Below are 27,126 nucleotides of genomic sequence, written 5' to 3'. Positions count from 1 at the left end.
GATTGTAGTTTTAAATATGAGAATTGCTATGGTAATTGTATGAGGTCGAAAAGCAGCTAATTTTGGATCAATGTTGCTTTTGATGAAATTTTAGCATTGCAAAATTAAAGTTTTGCATGAAATTGTATCATCTACTTTTTCTGGTCTATATTGACCGAAATAAAGTTTTTTTAAATGAATAAGTACACAATGGGTTTGTTGTCAATGACTCGTTCACTCATCGCCAGAAGATGTCATAGTTAAGAATTTAAGACACAGTAAGATTTCTTCGATTTCACGTTTATTTCCAGCCAATAAAATTAATAGCAAGCAACTGGTAGGCACACTCATCAGCAACTGTCCCAACCGTCACTCCTACATTCCCTATAGGAACTTGGAACCACCAAATGGCACCATTTCAATTCACAACATTGCTACATAGGCTACTACATGCAGCATGACTGAAAATGATATGTTAAAAAAGTTCTATGACGCAGCCAGTGCTGGCAACACGATGGTCAACAAGAGGAAAGGTGGGATAAAGGTAACACGGCGGACACCAGGAGGAAGGGTAGGGCAAAACGCAACACAGCGCACAAAGGGAGGGAGGGTGTTGGAAAGGCAACATGAAGCAAGGCAACAAGATGGACAACGGAAGAACGGAGGAAGGGTGTGAAACAGCCAACAATAACAGAAGAGGAAAACATAGGGGGCAGAAGTACACAAGGAAGCCAGCTGAAAGAGAAGCAGTCTGGAAGACAGCTTAAACACAAAGGAAAAAGTAGCACCTGCAAAAATGAGCAGTGATAGGACACAATTAATGCATCCATGCTCCTGGAGAGGTACCAACACACAATGAAGGAAGCCTACAGCAGATGACCAATATGAAGCAAGCCAAGAACAACAAGAGAGAAAGGGTTTAGATGTACACTCTCACACCCCTTATCTTACTATTTTTAAACAACAGAAGAGTGACAACACAATAAAGGACAACTTCGTGGTAAAGTGTCTAAAAAGAAAAGAAAATGGAAAACTCCAAGGGGAGGGACACCACAAAAGAAATTTTTAAGAACCCTCACTCACCAACCTAGTGGTGACATGCTTCATCACTGGGTTCCCACTGGAAAGACCTAATGTCTTTCCAGTGTGCTTCAACGCCTGTGTTACAGCGGAGCTGGTTTAGTGTGTGTTGAAGGTGTTTTAGTGAAGCCAAATTAAGCTAGGTGAGTGCAAAGAAATAGAAAAAAATAATTAAAAAGTGCAAGCACGTGACTTTCAAATATTTTATTACTTGTCCGGTCTGCACTGGTTAAAAACAAGGGTGAATGGACCATAGGTGTGGCCTTAATTATGGTAGACCCCTAGTCCATATAGGTGAATTTGGTCGACATGTTTCTGCTTTTATCGAGCCCGAGTCGCTCAGCTTTCTTCAGTACCTTAATAGTGTGATCCTCCGGTGGTGTACACGCCCTAAGGTGCACCCTGCCGTGAGGAGAAAGTGTAAAAAAATTTTGGGGAAATAATCTGTTCTTCCAAAAAAGTATATTTATACTCGTGGCTATAAAGCCGCATATAACTCACGTAGCAATTTTGCTGGAGTCATGTACCTGTGGGGAAGGAAAATTTCAGTAATTAGATAGAGACATATCCCCAAATCGATACGATATTATAAATGGAAAAAACTGTTGTGTCCCATCACCCTAAGCAAAAGAAACACCCATCCAGTGGACTTCTCATTGTGAGTGTTCTATAGCTTAAGTAGCATTATACTAGTAGGTAAAGGGTATCGTTCCAAGCTCTACCAACATGCAAGCGTTACTGTGTCCCAAATTTTATGTGACAACATTTTTGCAATTCTGAAATTGCATAGAAGGGACTAAGTGTGGGGTGTCTTCATGGCTCATGAGACGACAACAAAGCCCAACAATTCACTATTTGACAGTGAATGAAATAGAAGTACAAATGTCAGCAATTCAACAAAGTACACTAATCACATCTTACGCTAAAAAACGGAGTAATCATGCAACCCGTGGTTTAAATGGTTGCAAACCATATTGACAATAGAACAAAGTGGGACAAAGGGTCTCGCTTTAAACTCACAGGAGGTGTGTCGATATCGGACCTCATGGGCACATAACGCGGTGTGAGGTAATCTTCACGCTGCAATCTGTGCAGACGGAAAGAAAAACAGACCAGAATATATTGGTTGTCTGCCCCCTGAAACGCGTGTAGGGATATAAAACGCATAGAAACCAAAAAACGTAGGGACAAGGGAACGTTTTCTGAAAAAGAGCGTCCAGTCAGGAAATGCTTAATTACTTACTTTACTGCAGGCGGCTCCCCTCTATGCACCTAATCAGGCACCACCGCGGCCCGGACTGAACGCCGAGATGTCGGTGTTCATGTTATTAGTGCTTCCTGGTTGTACCATGTGATTACAGAGGTCACGTGGTATCTCGAGCCTGGGTGCTGGATTCTTAAAGGAGACATGTATAATTACCAGTATGAACCGTCTCCGATGTATTCAGAAAATTAATTCGGGGGCATTTAAGAATGGGAAATTAAACATAAACCGAGTCAGTATCAGAATCTCGGATATCATTATCTTTCACATACAGTAAAGTTTGGCCTGGGACAGCTGATATGAAGCAAGCAAATGAGAGTGATAATGAAGTCAACAAATAATAAGCAAAGGGCGGTATCTAAAGCCAGTAATAGAAAGCAAAAGTTCAAGAAACAGTGCATGTTTCTGTCAAAACCTAAAAAAGAATAGGAGGTTTTTACAGGAACTGTTATTCCCATTTCCCAATCCTGCCACTTCTGCAACCCCAAAACGCCAAGAAATTATCGATATTTTATTCTCAGGCTTGTCATGGGGATAAGGGGCCAAATGTAGGTAAATTAGTTTTACCGATTCATAAATACCGAATTTTACCGATTCGGTATTCATGAATCGGTAAATCTAATGTAGGTAATTATTTGGTAACAAATACCAAATCAGTAGGATTCGGTATTTACCGATTCGGTAATTACCGAATCGGTAAAAATACCGAATTGCCAAGGGGACAGGGTGTCACTTTGACACCCTGTTGCACCCCTGTTTCTGGCTTGTGTACCATGATACACACATACATGCCCTTAGGGCATGTATGTGTGCCACATGGCACAGGTGTACATGCACAGATGTGTATGTACACAGGAATTTGTTATTTACCACCCAATAGTATTGGGTGGTAAATAACGAATTCCTAAGGGCCTGTGGCACTGTTCACTGTGCCACCTACATCTGGATTTACAGAATCGGTAAATTTACCGATTCTGTAAAATAAAGGCCCCCTACATTTCAAAACCCAAATACCGGTCGGTAACGGCCGAAATCGGCCGTTACCGAACGGTATTTGGTCTCCTACATCTGGCCCAAGGTGCAGGGGGTCTCAAGGAGCATATCAGCGATGCCTTTGTCAGCTTCATTCTTCAGCAAGGACGCGCTTATGATTTAGTACAGTAATAAAGGGTTAAAAAAGTACTCTCATGCTTTAGGAAAAGAGAATCTTGTGGGGAGTCAAAGTTAAAGGAATTATATTCGGTGGGAACAGTCCACGGGACCCTGCAGCCTTTAAAATGTTTACCTCCCCATTTCTCATTTCTTATAAACACTCAAAATACAGAGAGAACTGAAGCTCAATTTTAACCGGTGGTTTTCGGTGCTTGGCACCAGCACTCAAATGTCAACACCAGAATTTATGACAATCTGCCACATGGTGGTGCTGTTTGTGTAATTTTGAGATGAGCTCACAACAGTTGTTTATTATTTCAATATATATTAAAATGACTAATACCTGCCGCCCACACAATCCCTCTAGAGTTGGGGGCCTGGAAAAGTCTGAATTGTCATATTTCTAGGAGTGCAATGGTTTGAAGTTGTGCTGGTGGGGTTATGGCAGAGAACTGACAGAGACAATGGGAGGGGCAAGCTGCGGGAACCTCCTGATGATGGCCCTGGCACTTATTGTTAAGAAATTAAGCACAGCAAAAAGTGTATAAGGCTGTGCCTCAAAACTGAGCTTAAAAAAAAAAAAAGCTGCGGATGCTGTCCACAAGCTTAGTGCTGACAAAGAAATAGGTCAACCATGTTAAAAAAAAACACACTAATAGAAATGGCTTCACGAGCTGAAAACCACAGAGAACACTTACTGGTAAAAGGTCCGCAAACCAACAGTGACGCTTGATTACAATTAAGGCTCCCTGTTTTCTATTTTTACGGATTTTTACAGATAAATACAGACAGAAAACAATGTGTTTTCTGACTGCATTTATTTTTAAAGGGGGATAAATACAGAAAATGGTGCTTCTTTGAATGAACCTCCGTGCTGTCTTTCATGCATTATAGCCCAACAGCTGAGCAGATGGACAGCATGGAAAATAAAAAAAACAGGATGAAATTTCTTTAAATAATGGCATTTGTCAACATGCATTTGTGGTATAATGCTAATATTTACCAGTGGATATATTAATATGTAATATTTGGTAGCTTAAATAGTGAAAACATGACAGACATCAAAGTAGTAGTGCGCTTTGAACAGTTAAATATGAAAATTTACAGTTTTCCAACTTAATTTTTACACAAAACACAAAATAAATAAGGATAAATACAGACGGAAATGTTAAAAAAATAAATAACCATAATACCAAATTAAAGAAACACATTCATAGAATACAAATGGAGAGGTGTACCCTCCTAAAATAAAAGCAAGTATGTGTCGGACAACTACAGTGCAAGTTAATGGAGGAAAATGTCGTTTTAACAATAATTACCATTTGAAGAAAATACTCCATCTTCTTTTTCACTCCAGGTCTGGTTGACCTGCTTGAAGTAGAACTAGAAGTGTCCAGCAGAGCGTAAAGGGGGTAGGGTTCTAGAGCAGCACTGAGATGTCCTAGTGGGGCACTATGGTCTCACAAGGTCACTGAAGCCAATCTGGTGGCAGCCATTTTGTGTTTTAGTTCGCATTCACACAACTGTAGCATGGCTAACCCAAATGGGTAAGTCATAAGTAAGGGAAGAGAACCCGAAAAGTACCCTCGTCTTTAACATCCCATCTATCTCCTATAATGCAGCCACGTTTGGCAAGAGGGGACAAAAACAGCAGTCGTTGAAAAGGGACCACATGTATTGCTCTACCCATTAGAACACTACTGACGTGTTGATCCTTTCCAAACTGGCCCTCCTCCTATGTCCGACGCCCCAACAATCTCTGTCTCGCTCTTCTTGAAAGGTTTTTAGTCCTGGAGTGTGGAGGGGCGGGGGGCAGGACCAGAACTCTAGCTTAAGTTATCCAACTTACTCTACCCCAAGCCTAAAAGCCCCCCAGCCACCACGGCACAGACCAAAGTCTTAAAGCACAGCTGTGCCTCGGTTTTTCCCGAGCACAATGTTTGAACACAATAAATTCACAACTGCTCACGAAAACAATTGGGAGGATCCAAAGAGATGTAGCCCTCTGCTGGAGAGTCACAGACCCCACCAACATGCAGCAATACAATATTTTTCAATGGGAGAGGTGTGTGCGGTAATAATGGGTAGGTGAGGTTAAAAAAACACCAAGGCTGGGGTGCCAAAATATAAAGAGATGGCCCTGATCTCACACTGCCACAGTCATGCACCCCCACACCAAATAAGAATGTCACATAGTTCTCTTCACAAAATCCTATAACTTTGCAGTCAGAGAAAGAAAAGTAAACACCAACCTCCGTGTTAATGAATAAGCAGCAATTTGTCAGAAGACTTGGCCCTTCATTTGACATTTATCTTTGAACATGCAACACATAAGACAAGATAAAATTAAAATGTAAAAGTATCTTTATTGCTCATTCATCTTCTGAACTCCAGAATGGTTATTTTAGGAGGGTTGCAGCACCCCTCCCCATGTACCCCTACTCCAAGCGCTTATGAAAACACCTAATTTGGACATTTCGCAATGGAACTGTTGCAAAGAAAACCCCACTAAATCGGCTGGTGCAGACCATCTGAGTTTGCTGAGTGAATGGGCCCTGCTAAAATGGCACTTCCGTGACACCCCATCTCCTGACGGAATATGCTTTTGTGATTAACTCCTCGACATAGATAATTGCTCAGCGATGCAAATTCATATCATTACATTACCAGTCTGGCAGAAAAGCAAGGCAACATGCAGCGCTCAACAAAACTGCACAAAATGGTATATGCCACAATTGTTTTGATGTGTGATGCAATGACTGTTGCTTTCCTACTAATTTAAAAAGAAAGCAAAAGACCTACACCAACTCAAGACTGACATACAAAGCCTAATAAATATCATGTCCGAGATGACCTACACCAGATGCCCCAAATGGTCTCCATAAAATAATAGACTCAGCCCACCACCAGCCACCAAACACCATCCACGACCACCAATCTCGCCATCCCATCTCACAAAATGGTGATCTATACCTTACCCTAACGCCCCCTCGAGGCCCATTAGACTAAAGTACCCACTATCAGACAGCGACATTCACTCCCTTCTACATATATATCTAATCAGATTCAACATGAAAATACAGAAAATCTGGGGCGTATCGAAACTATCTCTTCAAACCCACACAGAGAACCTAGGCAGAACGCTAGAGACATAAAAAAGGCCAAACATAGCTGGTCCCCATCACACAGACATCTCCTGCTGACACCAAACCTCACCTGACATGCAAGCTTCTCAATTGCAGATCATCTATGAAACGTTCGGCAGATATCACCAACCTCATTCTTCCTCAAGAGCTAGGACTATTATTACTTACAGAAACATGGCTAAATGACTCCTACTAAGAATATGGATCGAGCCTTGAATATACCTTGGTTAAGGTTTGTTTGCGACTGGTGTAATAAATTGGATTGAGTAGAGTGTGAGACTCACCCGAATTACTGTGCAAGAAGACAAGCAGGTATTAACCCCTTTGGTACATCGGAAGGCCAGGAGCCATCCGGCGCACCAGTGCTCGTGTGCGTCTGACAGCTCCCGGCCATTGGAGCAAATGGCACAATAAATCCCTCTTGTGTGGGCACCCAAGGAATTTCTTTAAGCCCTAAACAGCCTCAGAGCTGGGAAAGGGCTTCCCTAGGTCCTAAGGCTGTGTGGCTTGTTTCAGGGAAATGACGATCAGCGTGCACGTCACACTGACGCCATTTCTTTAAAACCGAAACTGAAATGAGCAGATAGGCTCATTTCAGTTTTACTTTCAATGTGCCATCTCAGCCCTCCGAGCACGTAGAAATACAGGAGAGATATCGTTGCAAAAGGAAGTCTCTCTCCTTTCAAATGGTTCCCCTCCCTAGGTGATCCCCAAGCAGGGGTCCACCCTCTGGACACCAGGGAGGGGGGAGCGGCCCCTTGGGCAAGGTTCTTTGCTCTCTCAAATAATTTCTGGCGCATTCAGTCTTTCTGCCTCCCCTGGGGGGTATATAGGGGCATTAGCCCCCAATTTGCCCCCCCCCCCCCCGGGGCAGAAAGCGCACTAGTCACCAGGGATTTATTTTTTTTTGCACATTTTGGGGGTGGAGCTGCCTGAGATGGGGAGGCCAATGGCCCCACTGCCCCCTAATTCCACAGTCTTTCTGACGCCCTTGGGAGGCACAATCTGCACCCACCAGGGCAGAGAGCACACTAGGCACCAGTGATTTAAAAAAACAATTTATATAGGTGAGGGGGCTGCCTGAAATGGGCATGTCAATGCCCCCAAATCCCCTACTTCCACAGTCTTTCTACCCCCTCCCCCTACCCCTGGGGGACAGATGAGGGCAAAAGCCCACAATCTGCACTCACCAGGGCAGAGAGCACACTAGGCACCAGTGATTTAAAAAAAGAATTTATTTAGGTGTGGGGGCTGCCTAAAATGGGCATGCCAATGGCCCCAACCCTCCCCAAAAAAATCCACAGTCTTTCTGCCCCCCCCCCCCCCCCCCCCCAGAAGGCAATGGGGGCAGTAGCCGCTGATCTGCCCCACGGGGGCAGAAAGCCCACTAGGCACCAATGATATATTTTTTTTTATAAGGAGAAGTGGGGGCTGCCCAAAATGGGCATGCCAATGCCCTAATCCCCCAAAACAATTGCCACAGCCTTTCTGCCTCCCCTGGGAGGCAGGTGGGGGCAATAACGCCCAATCTGCCAGCCGGGGGGCAGAGAGCATACTAGGCACCAAGGATTTGTTTATGTGTTTATGGGTGGGGGCTACCCAAAATTTGCATGCAAATGCCCCCATCCCCCTAAAAAAATCCAGTCTTTCTGCCCCCAGGAGGAAGATGGGGGGTAAAAGCCCCTAATCTGTCCCTCAGGGGGGCAGAAAGCACACCAGGCATCAGGGATTTATTATGTATATAGGGGTGGGGCTGCCCAAAATGGGCATACCAATGGCCCAACCCCCACCCCTAAAAACTTCTACTGTCTTTCTACCTCCCAGACGGCAGATGGGAGCAATAGCCAGTGGCTTGCCCCCGAGGGGGGGGGGGGGGGGAGAAAGCCCACTAGGCGGCAGATGGGAGCAATAGCCAGTGGCTTGCTCCCGAGGGGGGGGGGGGCATAAAGCCCACTAGGCACAAGGAGTGGGTTTTTTTATGCATAGGGGTGGGGGCTGCCCAAAATGGGCATATAAATGCCCTCATCCTCCAAACCAAATTGCCAGAGTCTTTCTGCCTCCCCCAGGAGGCGGATAGGGGCAATAGCCTCTGATCTGCCACCCCACTCCCCCCACGGGGTGGGACAGAAACCCCACTAGGCACCAGGGATTATGTTCTTATTCTATATGTATGGGGTGGGGGCAGCCAAAATGGGCATGCCAATGCCCCGTCCCTAAAAAATTAAGAGTCTTTCTGCCTCCCCGGAAGGCAGCTGGGGCAATAGCGCCTTATCAGCCCCCGGGGGTGGGGGGGGAAAGAAAGCCAACCAGGGAATATGGATTTTATTAAACGTGGGGATTGGGGATACCCAGAAGGGGCATGCCAATGCCCCCACCCCCATAACAATTTGACAGTCTTTCTGCCTCTCCCAGGAGGCAGATGAGGGCATTAGTCCCTAATCTGTCCCCCCGGGGGCAGAAAGCCCATTAAGCACCAGGGATTTGGGTTTTTTTGATACGTAGGGGCTGCCAAGAATGGGCATGCAAATGCCTTCCCACCAAAAAAGTCTTTCTGCCCCCCCCCCCCCCCCTCTGGAAGGCAGATCAGGGCAATAGCCCCTTATCTGCCCCCGCGGGGGCAGAATGTCCACTAGACACCAGGGATATGTTTATGGGCATTCCAGTGAGAAGCCCCATAGGCAAGGTTCTCTCTCTTTTTTTAGGCACACATTTTGGATGATTCAGTGATATTTTTATTCTCATCTGCACCCAAGCAGGGGCAGAAAACCACTAGAAACCAGGGAGAGTTTGTGTGTGTGTAGATTGGCGCTTGCCTGGAGGTGCGCGTGGAGTGGCGCTTGGCTGGCGGTGTACGTGGACTGGTGCTTGGCTGGCTGTGTGCATAGATGGTGCTTGGCTGCAGGGCCTGACTGGCCTTACCGGGCACTGGACATTTCCTTGGTGGGCCGAAGGGGTGGGGGACAGATTTCTGCCCATGGGGGGCGGTTTTGTCACTGGGTCGGTTTTGCAGCAGTGCTGCAATATCGGGGCACCAGTAACAAAACCAGGAGCAGTGCTTTTTACTGGCACGCCCTCCCCTCCCAGGGTCGGTCGAGGAGCAATCTGCCAGGGCTGGTTGCTGTTCCCAGTCTGGCCCTGCTTGGCTGGCGGTGTGTGGGGATGGTGCTTGGCTGGCGGTGTGCGTGGATATTGCTTGGCTGGGTGTGTACGTGGATGGCACTGGCTGGCAGTATGCATGGGTGGTGCTTGGCTGGCGGAGTGTGTGGATGGCGCTTGGCTGGCGGTGTGTGTGGATGGCGCTTGACTGGCGATGTGCATGGATGGCCCTTGGCTGGTGGTGTGCATGGATGGCGCTGCGGCTTGCATGGATCCCCCAGCGTTTTCTTACCCAGAATCTCCCACAAACCTAAAATTTACTTACAAAGTCACATTTTCCTCATATTTCCTACTACTCGGCATTCCCCTTGGTCTGTCCAGAAACATGATACCTCACTTATGTGGGTGCCCAAAGTAGCGCCAGCCTAAAAATGTATAATCATTCTGCCCTTTTGGACCCACTTTGGGCCCCCCTCAATGTCTACAGGTTTTTGGCCCTTCCACGTCATAGGCACTTGGCCCATCCACACAAGTAAGGTATCATTTTCAAGACTGAGGGGAACGCTGAGTGGTATGAAATTTTTGCTGTGCGGTGATCCCACAACTTTCCCACACAGATATTAGAGGAAAATTTGACTTTTAAGCTAAATGTTAGGTTTGCAGCAGAATATTGGAAGGAAAATGTTGGGGGATCAACACAAGCCACACACCCCTGGACTCCCACAGGTGTCTAGTTTTCAGAAATGTCTGGGTTTTTTAGGTTTCCCTAGATAGCCACCGAGCCCGGGACCAAAAACTCAGATGACCCCCTTACAAAAACAGGTCGTTTTGCGATAGGTAATTTTGATGTCTCAACAATACATTTTGGACCCTTACCTGTTGCTGGTACTTGGCCCACCCACACAAATGAGGTACAATTTTTATCAGGAGACCAAGAGGAACGCTGGGTGATAGGAAATTTTTATCAGACAGGTGATTCCACAACCTTCCCACACAGAAATTTGGAAAATGTGATATTTTTTCAGCTCAATTTGAGGTTTGCAGGGGATTATGGGTAGGAAAACTTTGGAGGTCCACGCAACCATACCTCCCTGAACTCCCCCGGGTGTCTTGTTTTAAAAAAAAATCTGGGTTTGGTAGGTTTCCCTAGATGGCCACCGAGCGTGGGGCCAAAAACCCAGGTGAGTCCCTTTGCAAAACCAGGTTGTTTTGAGATAGCTAAGTTTGATGTCTCCACAATACATTTTGGGCCCTTCACTGCCGCGGGCACTTGGCCCACCCACACAAGTGAGGTACCATTTTTATTGGGAGACTTTGGAGAATGCGGGGTGAATGGAAGTTTGTGGATCCACGCAGATTCCGGAACTTTGCATCACAGAAATGTGAGAAAAATGTGTTTTTCTTCTCATAGTTTGAGGTTTGCAAGGGATTTTGGGTAACAGAACCTGGTGAGAGCCATACAAGTCACCCCATCCTGGATTCCCATGGGTGTCTAGTTTTACAAAATGTATAGGTTTGCTAGATTTCCCTAGATGCTGGCATCAGCTATAGTTCAACATCCATGGCTAGGCACTTAACAAAAAAAGGGTCCGTTTTCACTGTAAAAATGTAGTGTGTCCACATTGCGTTTAAGCCTGTTTCCTGTCGCGGGCACTACGCCTACCCATACAAGTGAGGTATCATTTTTATCAGGTGACTTTGGGGGATGCAGGTTGGGTGGAATTTTGTGGATCCACTCAGATTCCAGAACTTTCCAACACAGAAATGTGAGGAAAATGTGTTTTTTTTTTAACAAAGTTTGAGGTTTGCAAGGGATTCTGGGTAACAGAACCTAGTGACAGCGACACAAGTCACCCCTAAGTGGGAGACTTCGGGAAACGCGGGGTGGGTGGAATTATGTGGATCGACGCAGAGTCCAGAACTTTCCATCACAGAAATGTGAGGGAAATGTTTTTTTTGTTTGTTTTTTTTTTACAAAGTTTGAGGTTTGCAAGGGATTCTGGGTAACAGAACATGGTGAGAGCCACACAAGTCACCTTATCCTGGATTCCCCTTGTTGTCTAGTTTTTAAAATGTATAGGTTTGCTAGGATTCCTTAGGTACCAGCTGGATGGAAGTTTATGGGTCCACGCAGATTCAAGAACTTCCTTCACAGAAATGTGAGGAAAATGTGTTGTTGTTTTTTACAAAGTTTGAGGTTTGCAAGGGATTCTATGTCAGGACAGGAGGCGAGGATAATGCTATTCTTTCTTCACTTTATTGAATAGCAGCCATTCAAAGAACTTCACAAAACCACTATTCCCAGAAACCTTAGGGAATAACAAGATTTAAACAATAGAGAGTCCCAGTACAGAATGTCCACATAAGTCCACCAGGCCTCCGTGGTCACAATAGTTCTCTGTCAACTTCCATTCCCCCTCTTTCTCCGCTGCTCGCAGCCAGTTAAGTCATGGGTTTTTTGTTCTCTAGCTGTTATGCTGTGGTGATTATACCGATTGCTTTATGCTATTGAGATTTAAGCTAGAATTGTAATAGAGTCTATTTAGCTTTGTAATAGAGTCTATTGTGGTCACGTGCTGGTGGTTTTCTGCTGTTGCGACTATGGTTTCCTGGTTCGGCCGCTGCGTTTGGTTTCACTCAGGCGGCAGTGACAGGCGGCGCCGCTTCTCGGATTTCCTGGCGCGCACCGTCCATCGGCAGCCGTGCGCCTCAGTTGCTTTCATTCAGTGACCTTTATTTGTTCGGAAGGTCTGTGTTCGCCTTATTTCTGCCGCATTGTTAATTCTTTCGTTTTTTCCCTCAGCGCAAGTCAGCCACACTGAGGCGGACTCGCGTGCTGCCGTGGGAGTGCTCTCCCTAACGGCTGTGACGTAGTGCGGCTCGCTGCATTCCTCCGGCCGCTAGAGGGCCCATCGCGTCCTCGGCTTGTCTGTCATTCCTGGGAATCCGTGCATTCCGCACTGTACTCCCGGAGCTGTCAGCCGTATCGAAGCCTGCCTTGCCTGCTTGTAACACTCGGTGGGGTCTGTGTTGCTTTGCGCACTGGAAACAACCGTGAACGCTCTCATTAGAGTCTGTATTTCCTGTCATTAGACAGTGAGTGGCCTGTATTTGCCGCCTGAGGTCTGGTTTTCCCTGCAGTGCTTACACGCTCCCGGCGAGTCTGTACAGCAGGATTACCTGCTAGGGCCCAAGAAGCAGGCCGCCCACCTAGAATTGTTCAGGGCTGTTCGGGCCCAAGGCTTGTCCTTCTCTGGAGCACTGCTCCCCTTGATTTTGGCTGCGACCCAGCCTCCAATAGCCGAGGTAACCCCTCTTCTAGTTGCCCACTTACCTTTGTTGTGTCATCACCTTCTGGCATGGATTGATACCAGGACGATGTCTATGCTGATGACCAGTGGGAGGAGGACCCACTAACGGCACTCCAGTGGGATGAGGACTTTTATGACAAAGTTGATGTGTCCATTTACAAGGCGGTGGAACAGGCTATGGGTCCATTAGAGGACCGCCTGTCTCTGCGCATTGAGCAAGCCTGTGAGAAGTTAGCCAGGATTGCACAGCCCACCACGGCCATTCCGGTCCCGAGTGTCTCCACCGCCACTCCTGAGACTAACGCCACAAACGCTGACGCGCAGCCCCCCTAGCCAAACGCCCGAAGGAAGCAGGGGTCGATATGGACGCCTTTGCATGCCTCAAGCAAGCCTTCTTGGCAGCTAAGGACCCACTGTGGCTCCTACCCCTGTGGGGGATTCTGTTCCAGGGGATGATGATGCTGCTGGCCCTTCCCGCCCCTGCTGTTTGTCCCGCCCGGAGTCCGAGCCTCCCAAGGATATTTGCGCAGACATGCTGGATCCTGATAATGTTCTACATCCTCCCTCCTCGGAGTGGGCGCCATGTGAGAAGGTGGCCCAGTATGTGGCTAGCCGTATCCGCCGGCCATTAGAGGCTTCGGCTTGGAGCTGCCTTAGGGAGGAGTGTCCTCTGCCCTCTTTGGAGGGTAAAGTCACTGCCACACCTGACCTGACCTCGAATGGCGACCTTTTTGCAGAAGTTAGTCAAGGACCCTAAAAAGGGCATTGACAGGTTGTGGCGTGCTTGTCAAGACAAGCTGTTGGATGTCTTGGGGTCCGCCACGAAGATCTTAGATATGGTGGAGGAGGCTAAGGCGTTGGGGTCGCTTATTTCCCCAGACAACCTCTCCGCATGGGCCCAGCGCGTGATAGTGTTCCTTGGGAACGCTAACTGTGCTATCAATACGGAGCGGCGACGGTCCCTGTTGAGTAAGGTGGACCCCAAGCTTGGGGATCTTGCAGATTCTGAGTCTGGCGCTGTTGCATGGGGCGGCCTCTTTGGGGGTCCTTTTCTCAGGGAGCTCGGACATTTCGTGAGCACCTTTACATCGTTAGATAAGGCTCAGTCCTCCATTAAGAAGGTGTTTCGCCCCCGGGTTTTCAGGGGGGCTGGATGAGAGAGGGGCCGCTCGTCCGGCCGCCCAAATCAGAGTAGAGAACAAGGCTCAAGCGGAGGGCAATATCAGGATCAAGCCCGCTTTGGAAACTTCTATCCGACAAGAGGACGTCGTGGGAAGAAGAGAGGGAATAGAGGCGGTGGGTCCTCTAGTTCATCAGGTGAGTACTGTCCCTTCTTCCCTTCTAAAAGTAGGGGGCCGTCTGGCATGTTTTTTTCAGGCTTGGACTTCTGTCACGGGGGATGCTTGGGTTCTACAGACCGTGCAGGGTTTCCATATCGAGTTTTACGGTCATCCCGTGCAACCGGTTCAGTCGCGTCCTCTTGCGTTTTCTGGAGCAGACGCTGCCTTAGCCGACCAGGAGGTCCACTCACTTCTTGCCAAAGGCGTGGTTGTGGAATCCTCTCTCCACTCCAACCGGTTTGTCAGCAACCTTTTCTTGGTGGACAAGCCGGATGAGGGCAAGAGACCAGTTATAAATCTGTGCAAGTTCAATGAATGGCTGGTTTATCACCATTTCAAGATGGAGGGGATCCATCTACTGAAATCCTCCGGCCTGGCGATTGGATGGCGCACCTCGATCTCAAGGACGCGTTCCTGGCTATCCCCATTTTTCCGTCCCACCGGTGTTTCCTACAGTTTCCCTGGCGGGACAGGGTTTACGAGTTCACGACGCTTCCCTTCGGCCTGTCTTCTGCCCCTTGGTGCTTTACCAAGGTTCTGCACCCGGTGGTCAGACGATTGAGAGCAGCGGGTATGAGGCTTATAGTCTACCTGGATGACCTTTTTTTGATGGCTCAGTGTCCTCGGGTCTTAGCCGACCAGTTGCGGACGGCGGTGGATCTTCTACAGGGCTTAGGCTTCGTGATCAACGAAGCAAAGTCGGTTCTCTCCCCAGCCCAGAAGGTAGTCTTCCTGGGGTTTCCCGTCTACTCAGTGGAGTGTACCCTCAGTCTCCCGGCTCGCAAAATGTAGAAGATCCGTCACGAGCTCAGGAGGGCACTTGCTCAGCCCCAGCTCTCCCTAAGGCAGTTGGCCGGATTGTGGGTCTTCTCTCAGCCTTGATCCAGGCCATTTTTCCAGGTCCACTCCATTACAGAGCCCTGCAACGTCTCAAGGCCCATCATTTGCGCAGGGGCTTGACTTACTCTCAGAAGGTTGTCCTCTCAGCGGAAGTCAGGGAGGAGCTCCACTGGTGGCTCTCCAACTTGGAGGCCTGGAATGGGCGTGCGATATTCGGTTCCATGCCGGATATCGTCATAGAGTCGCACCCCAGCAGGTCTGGATGGGGTGCTCGGTGTGGCGATTTTACCACAGGAGGTGTGTGGCCTCCTCAAGACCAACAGTTGCATATCAACTGTCTGGAGCTGTTGGCGAGATCTTTTGCGATCCAATGTTGGACCAAAGACTCAGTCCGCTCCTGTGTTCTACTCAAGATGGACAATGTTTCGGCCGTCTGTTACATCAACCATCTCGGGGGGACGCGCTGCAGAGCTCTGTCAAATCTGGCAACGAACTTTGGCAGTACAGCCTACATCACCACGTTTCGGTGACAGCCGAGTACCTTCCGGGTCAGGACAATCAGGTGGCAGACTTCCACTCTCGCAATTTTTGCTACTCGAGTCTTTGAAAGTTGCACCCGGGGGTCTTTCCGGAGCTCCAGAGGATCTGGGGTCTGTTTTTGGTGGATCTATTCGCCTCCCCGTTGGATCATCAGCTTCCCCGGTTCTTCAGTTGGAGACCAGACCCCCTGGCGGTGTGGCCGGACGCCTTTCTGCAGGACTGGCGATCCAAAACGGGGTGTGCTTTTCCCCGTTAGCGATGTTGACAAGGGTCTCGGTGCAAGTCTGGCGCCAGAAGGCGGACGTGGTTCTGATTTCGCCTCTTTGGAGATCTCAAGTGTGGTTTCCGGTTCTTCTGGAACTTTCTTGGGATTTTCTAATCCCACTCCCCCGCCTTCCAACCCTTCTTCTCAGGCCGAACAAGGTTCCTCATCCTCTAATAGCCTAAGGTTCCTTGGTGTTGATGGCATGGAGGATTACAGGGGACGATGGGCAGTCCCAGGCCTTTCGGGAGCGGCTGAGAGTTTCATGTCCAAGGCCTGGGCGGACAGTACAGTCAAGTGTTACAGATCCACCTGGAAAAGGTGGTGTCGTTGGTGTGTGCGAAGGGGTCTCAATCCCGTGGCAACAGATGTGACTTTGATCCTGAATTTTCTGGCTTCTTTGGCAGAGGGTGGCCTGGCGTACAGGACCGTCAATACCTTTCATTCCGCCCTTTCGGCGGGTCATATGCCTGTGGATTGTTCCCCGGTGGGGAAGCATCCTTTGGTGTGCCGGCTCCTTCGGGGCATTTGCCTATCTCTTCCTCCGGAGCCTCGTTATTCCCAACTCTGGGACGTCAATCTGGTGTTGAATCTGTTTTTGTCTTGGCAGTTGAACAGTTTCCTCTCTCGTAAGGAGCTGTTGGCGAAGTTGGCCATGCTTCCCTGCCTTATTTTTTGCAGGAGGGTCTCGGATGTCAGGGCCCTGGACGTTACCAGTAAGATTTTTTTTCCCCCTCAGGGTTACTTTCAATGTTCGCCGTCAAACCAAGTGTGGTACGACGTCTATCTCCTATCTCGCTTTTCCAGATTCTCCCAAGCTTTGTATGGTTTTATGCCTCAAGGCTTACGAGGAGATGTCAGAGAAGTTCCGTCCTCCGGGGGAACGTCAGTTGATCATTGCACTGCGCAAGCCCCACAGGACGGTTTCCTCCCCCACCATTGCCCGTTGGGTGTGGTGGGTGATGCAGGAGGCCGGTATTGACCTCAGAGCCTTTTGGGCTCATTCTAGTAGAGGGGCCATGGCCTCTAAAGCTTCTACCGTGAGAGCTCGTCTGGAAGACATTCTGAATGCAGCAGACTGGTCTTCAGACTCTACTTTCAAACGGTTTTACTTTAAACCGGTGATTGATATGGCTCACTTGGTGGTCAGTAAGCTTTAAACAAGCATAATCCTCGCCTCTGGTCCTGACATAGAATGAAAAATGTCCTCGCTATCTTAACGGAAAGTTTAGATTCTATTAAGGACTCGGAGGAGAGGATTATCCCACCCAGGGTACAGTTCTCGTACTTTCCCACCCTCGTATTTGAGTAAGTAAAGTGTTCCCTTTTGATTCTATCTGACTTGATGTACATTGGTCTTGTTCTGCTGGTTAGCATTCTTTCATTGTGATGATGCACTCTGTCTTTCCCCTAAAGGGTAAACCTTAGCACTTGCTGGTGTCTAAATGTGTTGTTTATTTCTGACAGGGGATTCCGCTAAACAGGATTCCTGAGACGTTTCACTGGGCTGACCTCGAGCGTCGAAAGAGGGGGAATAGAAGTTGACAGAGGACTATTGTGACCACTGAGGCCTGTGATTGGTGGACTTATGTGGATATTCTGTACTGGGAAACTCTATTGTTTAAATCTTGTTATTCCCTAAGGTTTCTGGGAATAGTGGTTTTGTGAAGTTCTTTGAATGGCTGCTATTTAATAAAGTGAAGAAAGAATAGCATAATCCTTGCCTCCAAGTCCTTAAAAGAATTTTAACTTTCTGTTACGATAGCTAGGAAATTTTTCATTCTGGATAACAGAACCTGGTGGGAGCCACACAATTCACCCCATCCTGGATTCCGATAGGTGTCTACTTTTCAAAAATGTACAGGTTTTCTAAGTTTCCCTGGGTGCTAGCCGAGCTAGGGTTCACAGTCCACAGCTAGGCTCATTGCAAAAAAAGATCAGTTTTCAGTGGAAAAATGTGATGTGTCCACGTTGCGTTTTGGGCAGTTTCCTGTTGCGGGCACCAGGCTTACCCACACAAATGAGGTACCATGTTATCGTGAGACTTAGGGGAGTAAAGAATTGTAGAGCAACTGTTATTACCTGTTGACTTTTTATGCATTTCTGCCTTCCAAATGTAACAGCAAACAAATGATGGACAAGATGCTGACAATGCAAACATTCTCCACCAGTCAAAAGATCTGGGTTAAATACATCGTTCTTTTGCCCACTACGCCACCCCAGTTTGGACCCAGCCATATGCAAATCGGTCTTGACCCTGACAATGTATAAAAAAAGAAGTCACTTTGAAAAATGTCCTACAATTCCCATGCTAGTATGGGTACCCACAACTTCGGAGATGTGCATAAAACTACTGCTTCTAACTCTATATTTGTACCCGGTTCGGAAATACATGGGTGTCCCTGATACCTATGTTTCACTCTATGTTTTACCAAATGAATTAATATATACCCGGTACACAGTGAAAAACTATTGCATGACACAGCTCAGCTATTGACCCTGAGTTAGAGTTCTTGGTCAACCTACAAGTCCTATATATCCCCACAACCAGAAGAGCCCAGCAGAATTGAAGGCATATTGCTTTAAAAAAAAATCGGTCATACTTAGATGAATTTACAGGTGAAAACGTTGGCACAAATGGCTGGTTTTTTCAACTCATTTTTAATATTTACTGTTACTTTCCATTTAAAAAAATCATTGAAGGATACACAAATGACCCCTTGCTGTATTCAGAATTGTGTCTACTTTTAAGAAATGTATAGCTTTCTGGGATCCATTATTGCTTTCACACCCATTTCTATCACTAACTGGAAAGAGTTTGAAAGCACAAAAAGTAGCAAAAATAGGCTATGTCCCCGTAAAAAGCCAAAACGTTGTAGTAAATGTTGCTTTTCTGCCAAATGTCTACCTGTCCCTGAAAGCTGGGAAGATGGGGATTTCAGCACCACAAACCTATTGTTGATTCCATTTGCAGGGAATAAAACAGACCATTTCTTCTGCAGCACTTTTTCCCTATTTCTCAAAAATAAAATAAATGTTGCTGCATTTTGGCTACTTTCTTGGCCCCCTTCAGGGGAATCCACAAACCCTGGGTACCTTTAATATCCCCATGATGTTGGAAGACAGGGATGCAAATTTGGCATGGATCCCTTATGTGGACAAAAAGTTACAGGGGCCTAAGCACGAATTGCTCCAAATAACCCAAAAAAGGCTTAGCATGGTGGGGGGCGGCTGGGGGGGTAGGCCTAAGAGCGAAAGGGATAAAATCATCTTACTGGTCACAAGTGTGGCTTGAAATAACAACCAGGGGTGCTACAGACCATCTTACCGAGCAGTAACTTGCAACAACTCCATGACGACCATTCTTGACACTATTGCACCCCTACAACTAAAACGACACTCCACTAAAGACTCCAAACCTTGGTATATCGAGAACCTAAACATAGGAAAGAGCAATCTGAGGCTAGACGAACGAGTTTGGAGATCCTCACCGTCCCTAGATCACCTTAAGCGCCTGAGATCACAGAAGAGCACCTACAAGTGCATCAGAAACTCAAAGCAAATTTCTGTAGAACTCAACTTGACATGGCCAGAAATTGCCCAAAACACTGTTTGAAATGGTCAAACAACAATCCAGTCAAAAAGTGAACCCCCCCACTAATGATTCTGATCTGCAGCTAAACTGCAATTAATTTGCCACCTTCTTCCTTGATAAGGCAACAAAGATTGAGAATGAATTCCAGATGGCACTTGAGTTCCTCCCGATAAAACCCCCAAATACCCCCCACCCAACTCTGATGGCTCAGTGCACGATCTTCACAGATCCCACCCTTAAAAACAAGGCGTTTGTATTATCGTCACTTTGTATTACATGAACTCTTGTACTGTATTATTTCTTTATTAGTTTGTTTCCCTTTAAGCTCTGTGTTCTTTTTATTACGCTTCAATTCCATTTTAGAACTTAGTGATGAGAAGGCAGTCATTTTTAACCTGACCTTACTCCTATGCAGTGCTTGCTGTGCCGTGTGTCCTATTATCTTCTTAATCTTAAATAAAAGAATAAAGACTGCTGTTTGCAGTCATCGTCATACTCTGACTCCGTTCTTTCATCACTAACCTGCTACTTCAGCGTCGTGGAACACATTCAAACCCGTCAATGAAAATATCATTCTTAATATCTTAACAACCCTAAAACCTTCAAACCACTTCTGCAACCCACTACGATATAACCTCGTCAAACAGCTTAAAGCGTCTTTAGTTCCTCTCTAGAGCAAGATAGAGAATTATTCCCACTTCAAGGGCTTATACTCGACTGCCTAAAAACAGGACAAGAAACCCCCATTCTAAAAGAAAGCCTCATCAGTTCATTCTAACCCAAATAACTTCCAACCAATCTCCGCCATGTCTTCTTTGGCAAAGCTCCTGGACAAATGTGCCCATACCCAGCAATGCAATCACATAAACCAGTTCCACCTTATTGACCAATACCACTCTGGCTTCCGTCAGGGTTACAGCATGGAAACAGTCCTAACACATATAGTTGACGCGCTTAAAATGCTGGATCAGAATGAATCTTGTCTCTTCATCCTTTTGGACCTCTCCTCAGCTTTCGATACGGTCAAACATAACAGCCTACTTGACCTACTAGCACGCAGAATTGGGTTATCAGAGGTCGTTCTAAACTGGTTCACTCCATTTCTTAATAGCAGAACTCCGAGAATCAAGGTTGGCCAAACCCTGTCCAATACAACTCCGGTCACTCTAGGAGTCCCATAGGAGCCCGCCCTATGACCTACTCTGTTCAACCTCTTCATGGAGCATCTAACAGAAATTCTGAAATCTCCAAAGTCAGCACAGCCACCAAAGGAGCCAACCTTCAAATCAACATACTAAGAAAAATAAAACCCTTCCTCCCCTTCGACGGTCTAAAACAGCTGTACAAGCACTAGTAATCACCAGATTAAGATATGGAAGTGCTATCTTATATGGTCTGCCTAAATTCAAACTGGCTCCACTAAAGGTGTCCCTTAATTCCACTGCAAGACTCATCACAGGATCCAAGAAAAACAACCACATCACTCCCTATCTGAATACACTAAACTGGCTCCCTTATGAGGCAGGGAACAGCTGAAAATTGCTTGCTTGACACATAAAGCACTACACATTAACAAACCGAAGTAACTAGCTGACAAACTGGGGCAGTTTGGCGGCTGCTGATATTCTAAGAATGCCAGCACCTTACTGTTAAAACCTAAGAAATATTGGAAAAAGAAAACCTACAGCCGAGTCTTCTCCAGAATAGCCCCTAGAATTTGGAACTCCCATTACCCTGATATCAGACTGCATTCGTCAAAAAATCATCTCATTAAAAAAAGAAGTCAATCTGTTTCTGATTAACAAAAGTCTACACTCAAACTCTCTGGCTCAGCATATGGAATGTAACTAACTTAATGACCCAACATGTGCTCACACTCGTTATTTGTCATCTGGGTGTTTCACTCATTTGCAACGGATATTGACAGCATTTGACCTGTTTGGCGGTTTTATTTTCTTCTTACCTAACCAATTGTAAAGCACTTCAACACCCTACTAGGGTCAAGTCTACGCTATATAAAACTTTATAAATACAATAAAAATAAATAAAGCTTAAACTAATGCAGGGTTAAAAGGTCTGCATTCAAAATAAAATGTAAATTATGGAGATAGACTTGAGTATTGTGGCAGTACACCTTTAGTGGCAAGCAAAGGTGTCCCCCTGGCAGATACTGGGACATCTAAAAATATACCATCAACTCTTCCGGGATGCCGATAAAAGGAGACTCGTAGTTGGCAGGGCTGCGACAGACACAACCCTAATTGTATTTGTTTGGTTTATAAACTATAAGGGACTACACATTATGAAAGCCTTAACGAGCCATAAAGATAGCACCTTCAAAACGTACAAAGTTGGCCAAAGGGTCCAGAGACGAGGCAGGTCTCGTTCTCAACTGTTTCTTGACTGAGAAAAACAGATGTAAAGCATTACAGAAGGTCGCTGGTATAAGTAGTGGAGCCAGTGTGTCATAGGCCCTGGTGCAACGAAAGAAATAGCGCGCCTAACTGCTGTTAGAACAGTGAAAAAAGAAATCTGGGTTCAGTGCCGCCCCCAAGCTTCGGGCCCTGGTACATTCGGCACCTGCTGCACCGAATGGAAGCTAGGCCTCTAGCTGGTACCGATCTCAATGGTCTGTGATTGGCACATTCCCATAGGGTATGCTCATATGACGTGTATATGGGTACTATTGGGAGACAGATATCAGGAGGCCCTATGCGTACTCAGTTGACAGTTCGGGGGAATGTGGCACATGGTCAGTGATGGGGCTCCTACTACCCCCACCCGACTATCACCGATGGAAGATGCAAGGGGCGTTTAAAATAACCACCTTCTGTAGCATCTCCAAATCACTTACAAGAGGCACCCAGTGAGAGCAGCCATTCAAAAGGATTAACGTAAAGGGGCAGACCCCGTTCCAATTTTTTTTACAAAGATGCACCTTGGGTGCAGACACACGCATGGTGCATCAACTGGGACCACAAAGGACTGATGGGAAGCTGAGGTAATTAAATGGATATTGAGCCAGTGGAAGGGCAAGGACAGTATGATTTCTTGAGGTAGTTTAGAAACTGTGGGGAAAATAAGTAATTACAATCTGTCATTATATGCAGGCAGATAGTATGGCACAGAATAAATTCGTTTTCCCATTCTTACTTGTAGAGCAGGAGAACCGCTAGGACCCCAGAGAGGGCACAGAGCCGACGCCGCACAACCCGCCGCATCTCGGACACAGAGTAAAGACCGCGCCGTACTCTCTGGGATTCCCGCTGCCTGTCTGCCACTTTCCCTCCTCTCCCTGACACTCGAGCGCTCCCTGGTTGCTATGGAGACACCAAGCGCTCCCAGTCAGCGCCTGCCCCGCCTCTTCTGCAGGTGTTACCGCGCCCTCCTAGCTGGCCAGTGTTCTGGTTGGCAGAAAAATTAAACTGGAGCCTCCTTCCTGTGCAGTGTCTTAGTGCTCGAGGAACTGACGTCGAAGGCAAAACGATGACGGCCATTTTTCTGCACCGATATGGTGACCTATTTGACCGTGCGGTTGTGCCACATACATGCTTCAGCCATTATCTTTGGCTTGGTAGCATATGGGACTCTGCTATTTTTGTTTTATTCGATTCCGTAAACCCATCTTAAAATGTCATTTAAAAATATCGCTATTCTCGAAAAAACATTTGTCCTCAAGTAGTAGAAGTTATTGCACTCATCCCGCGATGTATTCTTTTTTTAACGTATACGTGTCCAAAATTCTTAGTAATTTTTAATCAGCTATGCTTTTCTTTTTTAGCGCGCGTATCGTTTCAAAATGAGCGCCTCGCGTGCTGTCGCCTCTGAAGGCAGTGCCTACAGAGAAGTGGTGCAGTGGTTGGACCACAGCGTGACGTGCAGGTAGGTACAAGCGAGGTTCTATCTGCCGGGCCAGGCGTGGCCACCCCTGCAGCTCTGTTTTTTATTTAATTAACTGTGTGACATCATTCAAAACATACCATTAATTTGCAAACAGTCTGGCAACTCGCCCAAACAAACTAAACTCCTCCGTACTGGATCGTGCGCAAATACTACATTCAGCGCTTTAAATGGGCCAGTATTTATTCCCGGCACTTTTTTATTTTAAGAGGGAGAGTACCTGCACTTCTCAAAAGAAATACAGTACTTTTTTGTCATTTTTTTTCAACATGTTTTATTTATTTTTATACAAGAACACATTCGCAAATCTGTTACAGGGTTAGCATCGGTTGTACTAAGCGCAGCTTGTACATCAACAGTGTACTGAGTGAGACGTTATGCTTCTTTTGTTTAGCTAACCCCACATGGTGATAGTTAAAGAAGAGATAAAACAAGCATTTGCAATGCAATAGGTCTCGCATTAGGAAAGTTTGCGCTATTGGTATTGTAAATGACAATTTTTAATTTATGTGTTGGTTTTGAAAATGATTACATTAATAGCTTTGTCATTTACAATGCCAATAGTTTTAACTTTCGCAAATGTGACACCTATAGCATTTGTAATGCAATATGTGTTGTATTTACGTGACTTAGATGTATTGATATTACAAATAATAATGGCTTTTATTTTTTTTAAATAATTAATACTTAAATAAAAGTTATTGCAATTTATAATGGCAATAGCTTAAACTTTTGTAAATAACTTTTGTGAAGATTATGTTCAGTTTTTTTTATTGTGACGAAAATCCAAGAACAGAAGTGAAATATTCACATCTTTTTGTGACATTTGTAATAAAGCTTGAAACATTGAGAGAACATTATTGAACCAGTTGTTGTTGAATAGTTGCACAGATTGATGCTGTGGTGGGGCTGAGTGATGTTGTGGTGGTGACGAGTGATGCTGTGGGGTTCAGTGATGCTGTGGTAGCGCATAGTGATGTTGTGGTGCCCCTGAGTGATGCTGTGGTGATGCGATAGATAGAGTGAGTGCGATAGATAGATAGAGTGAGGGTGATAGATAGATAGACAGATAGATAGATAGAGTGAGGGCAATAGATAGATAGATAGAGGGCGATAGATAGATAGAGTGAGGGCGATCAATAGATAGAGTGATGGCGATAGAGTTGGTACGATCGATAGACAGAGTGAGGGCGATAGATAGATAGATAGAGTGAGGGCGATAGATAGATAGCTAGATAGATAGATATATAGATAGATAGAGTGAGGGCGATAATTAGATAGATAGAGTGAGGGCGATAGATAGAGTAAGGGCAATAGATAGAGTGAGAGCGATAGATAGATAGAGTGAGGGCGCTAGAGTGAGGGAGATAGACAGAGTCAGGGAGATAGAGTGAGGGCAATAGATAGAGTGAGTGCAATATATAGAGTGAGGGCAATAGATGGATAGATAGAGTGAGGGCGACAGATAGATAGAGTGAGGGTGACAGATAAAGTGAGGGTGATAGATAAATTGAGTCCAATAAATAGATAGAGTGAGGGCGATAGATAGATAATGTGAAGGTGATAGATAGATAGAGTGAGGGCGATAGATAGAGTGAGGGCGATAGATAGATAGAGTGAGGGCGATAGATAGATAGAGTGAGGGCGATAGACAGATAGATCGAGTGAGGGTGATAGAGTGAGGGCGATAGATAGATAGAGTGATGGCGATAGATAGATAGATAGAGTGAGGGCGATAGATAGATAGATAGAGGGCGATAGATAGATATATAGATAGAGTGAGGGCGATAGATAGATAAATAGATACATAGATAGATAGAGTGAAGGCAATAGATATATAGAGTGAGGCAGCTTGTAAAGCAATGTCTTGTCATTCCTGAAGGACGTGGACAGGAGCCACCACTCACTAACCACAGCCATTACATAGTGAGATCACATCCTCTTGATGACGTAGTATTCCGGCCCCATGCTTTTCTGCTTTATCGAGACCGCCTCACATACTTATGTGCCTTCCCAAAATGTCCTTGAAACAATCTCTGGGAAGGTGACATCTCTGCTTTAAGCACATGTTCTATTGTACCAATATTTGGAGCAATGTTATTTGGGGGACAGCAATGAAAAATAGACCAAAAAAGTAAAATTCCCAGAAGAGGAACAGATTGTCTTGCAGACGGCCTTTTGGGAGGCATGCTTGGTTGCTGAGTGGAGAGAATTGCAAAAAAATTTGCTTCATTTGTACTTTTCTAATTCTGATATATTCTGAAATATCAGCACATGTCATTTGCAGACATTTACATTTTGTTGTGTGCTAGAAAAAAACCTTTGCTTTCACAGCAAGATTGTCACATAAACCCTCTCACTTTGAAGTCAGAGAAAGAAAAGTAAAAACCAAGATCTTTCAGAAAATAGAGCCTGACTTTTGACCTCTGTCTTTGAATGCAAAGCAAATGTGACATGTTAAGAACAAGGCAAGCCTGTTTACAGAGAGCGAGCACTGGTGGAAAAATACAGAGGACAGGCTATGCTTAACGGGAGGGACAGCCCAAAAGAAAAGAAGCCAGCTAATAGGAAGCAAGCAACTGCGAGTTACAAAATTAGCCAGGTGCTATAAAAACCAACTATGGAGTCCCCCCTCCAAATGAAGATTAGCATACAGATTGTCTCTCAGTATATTTTGGCATGTTTGATCTGCAGGAATTGACAAAGGTAAATTACAGGAATGCAATTTGAATGCACTCGCAAATTCCCAACGCACGCTAGACCGCATGACTCTGTGCGGTAACAGGAGTTAATGCACATATATGGATTCTAGGGGGCACTCAAAATCAGGTCCTGTGTGCAAGTAGAAGTGTGTGCACAGATTGGGATTCTAAGTTGTGCAGTAACAACTTCATGTTGCAGTTTTCACACTCAAGTATTGCTATTAGCCATGGGATTTTCTCAGCACATTTTCAGAACAAAACGTGGAAATTATATTGTGATGGGAAATGAAAAACAAGCAACAGATAGTTGGTGTTGTGCTTCCGCAGGCTGTGCCTCATTATGCGGCGCAATACTCAGAATAGGATGCAATTTTCACACCTTGGGTACTAGAAATTATGGGATACAGTAATCAGGATCAGACTGGGACTGAAAATAGGCCTGGTCACCAAAATAAAAGTGGCCTCCATTTCACAATTAAATGCATAAAAACGTGAAAATTAAAGCAATTTTGAACTTGTATAGGCTTGTTGTCTAAGTGGTTTGCAAGGTATGGAAGACTGCATGGACTTAAGCTTGATGCAGACATTGTTTGTTTTGATATCGGGTAAGACCTGCTCAGCAGACAATAAAAGAAACAAAATCCCCATGCCTAAAAATAATAATGTTTAAGAAAAAAATGAATGTGTCCATCTAAGTGCTGAATTTGTAAACTATTAAGTGCCAGGGCTCTGATCAGGAGGCCAATGCAGCTTGCAACACCCATGCCTTTTTCATCGCTGCCAAAACAACTACTAACTATCTGGCAAAACAACTACTAACCATCTCTCTCGCATGTAAATGCGACAGTTCAGATTATTCCAGGTCCCCAAAGCTAAAGGAATGGCTGGGGCGGCAGGTAGTAGCAATTTTAATGTATAT

The 27,126-nt window shown here is 45.8% G+C and overlaps 1 protein-coding gene across 1 annotated transcript in view; it reads right to left on the bottom strand.

Moving 5' to 3' along the window:
• The window catches only part of GLB1L2 (galactosidase beta 1 like 2), a 1,156,973-nt gene extending 1,134,072 nt beyond the window's left edge, over nucleotides 1-22,901 (bottom strand). Inside the window, exon 1 of the mRNA XM_086956948.1 lies at nucleotides 22,759-22,901. Within this exon, the coding sequence (XP_086813074.1) occupies nucleotides 22,759-22,826 (68 nt within the window). The 5' untranslated portion in view covers nucleotides 22,827-22,901. The remainder of the gene's footprint in view (nucleotides 1-22,758) is intronic.
• Nucleotides 22,902-27,126: the final 4,225 nt, after the last annotated feature.

Source organism: Lissotriton vulgaris, chromosome 2_1 (assembly GCF_964263255.1).
Source record: "Lissotriton vulgaris chromosome 2_1, aLisVul1.2, whole genome shotgun sequence".
In the NCBI taxonomy this organism is placed as follows: Eukaryota; Metazoa; Chordata; class Amphibia; order Caudata; family Salamandridae; genus Lissotriton; species Lissotriton vulgaris.
The sequence above is the reverse complement of the archived record's forward strand: the minus strand, read 5'-3'. Positions and strand labels throughout refer to the sequence as shown.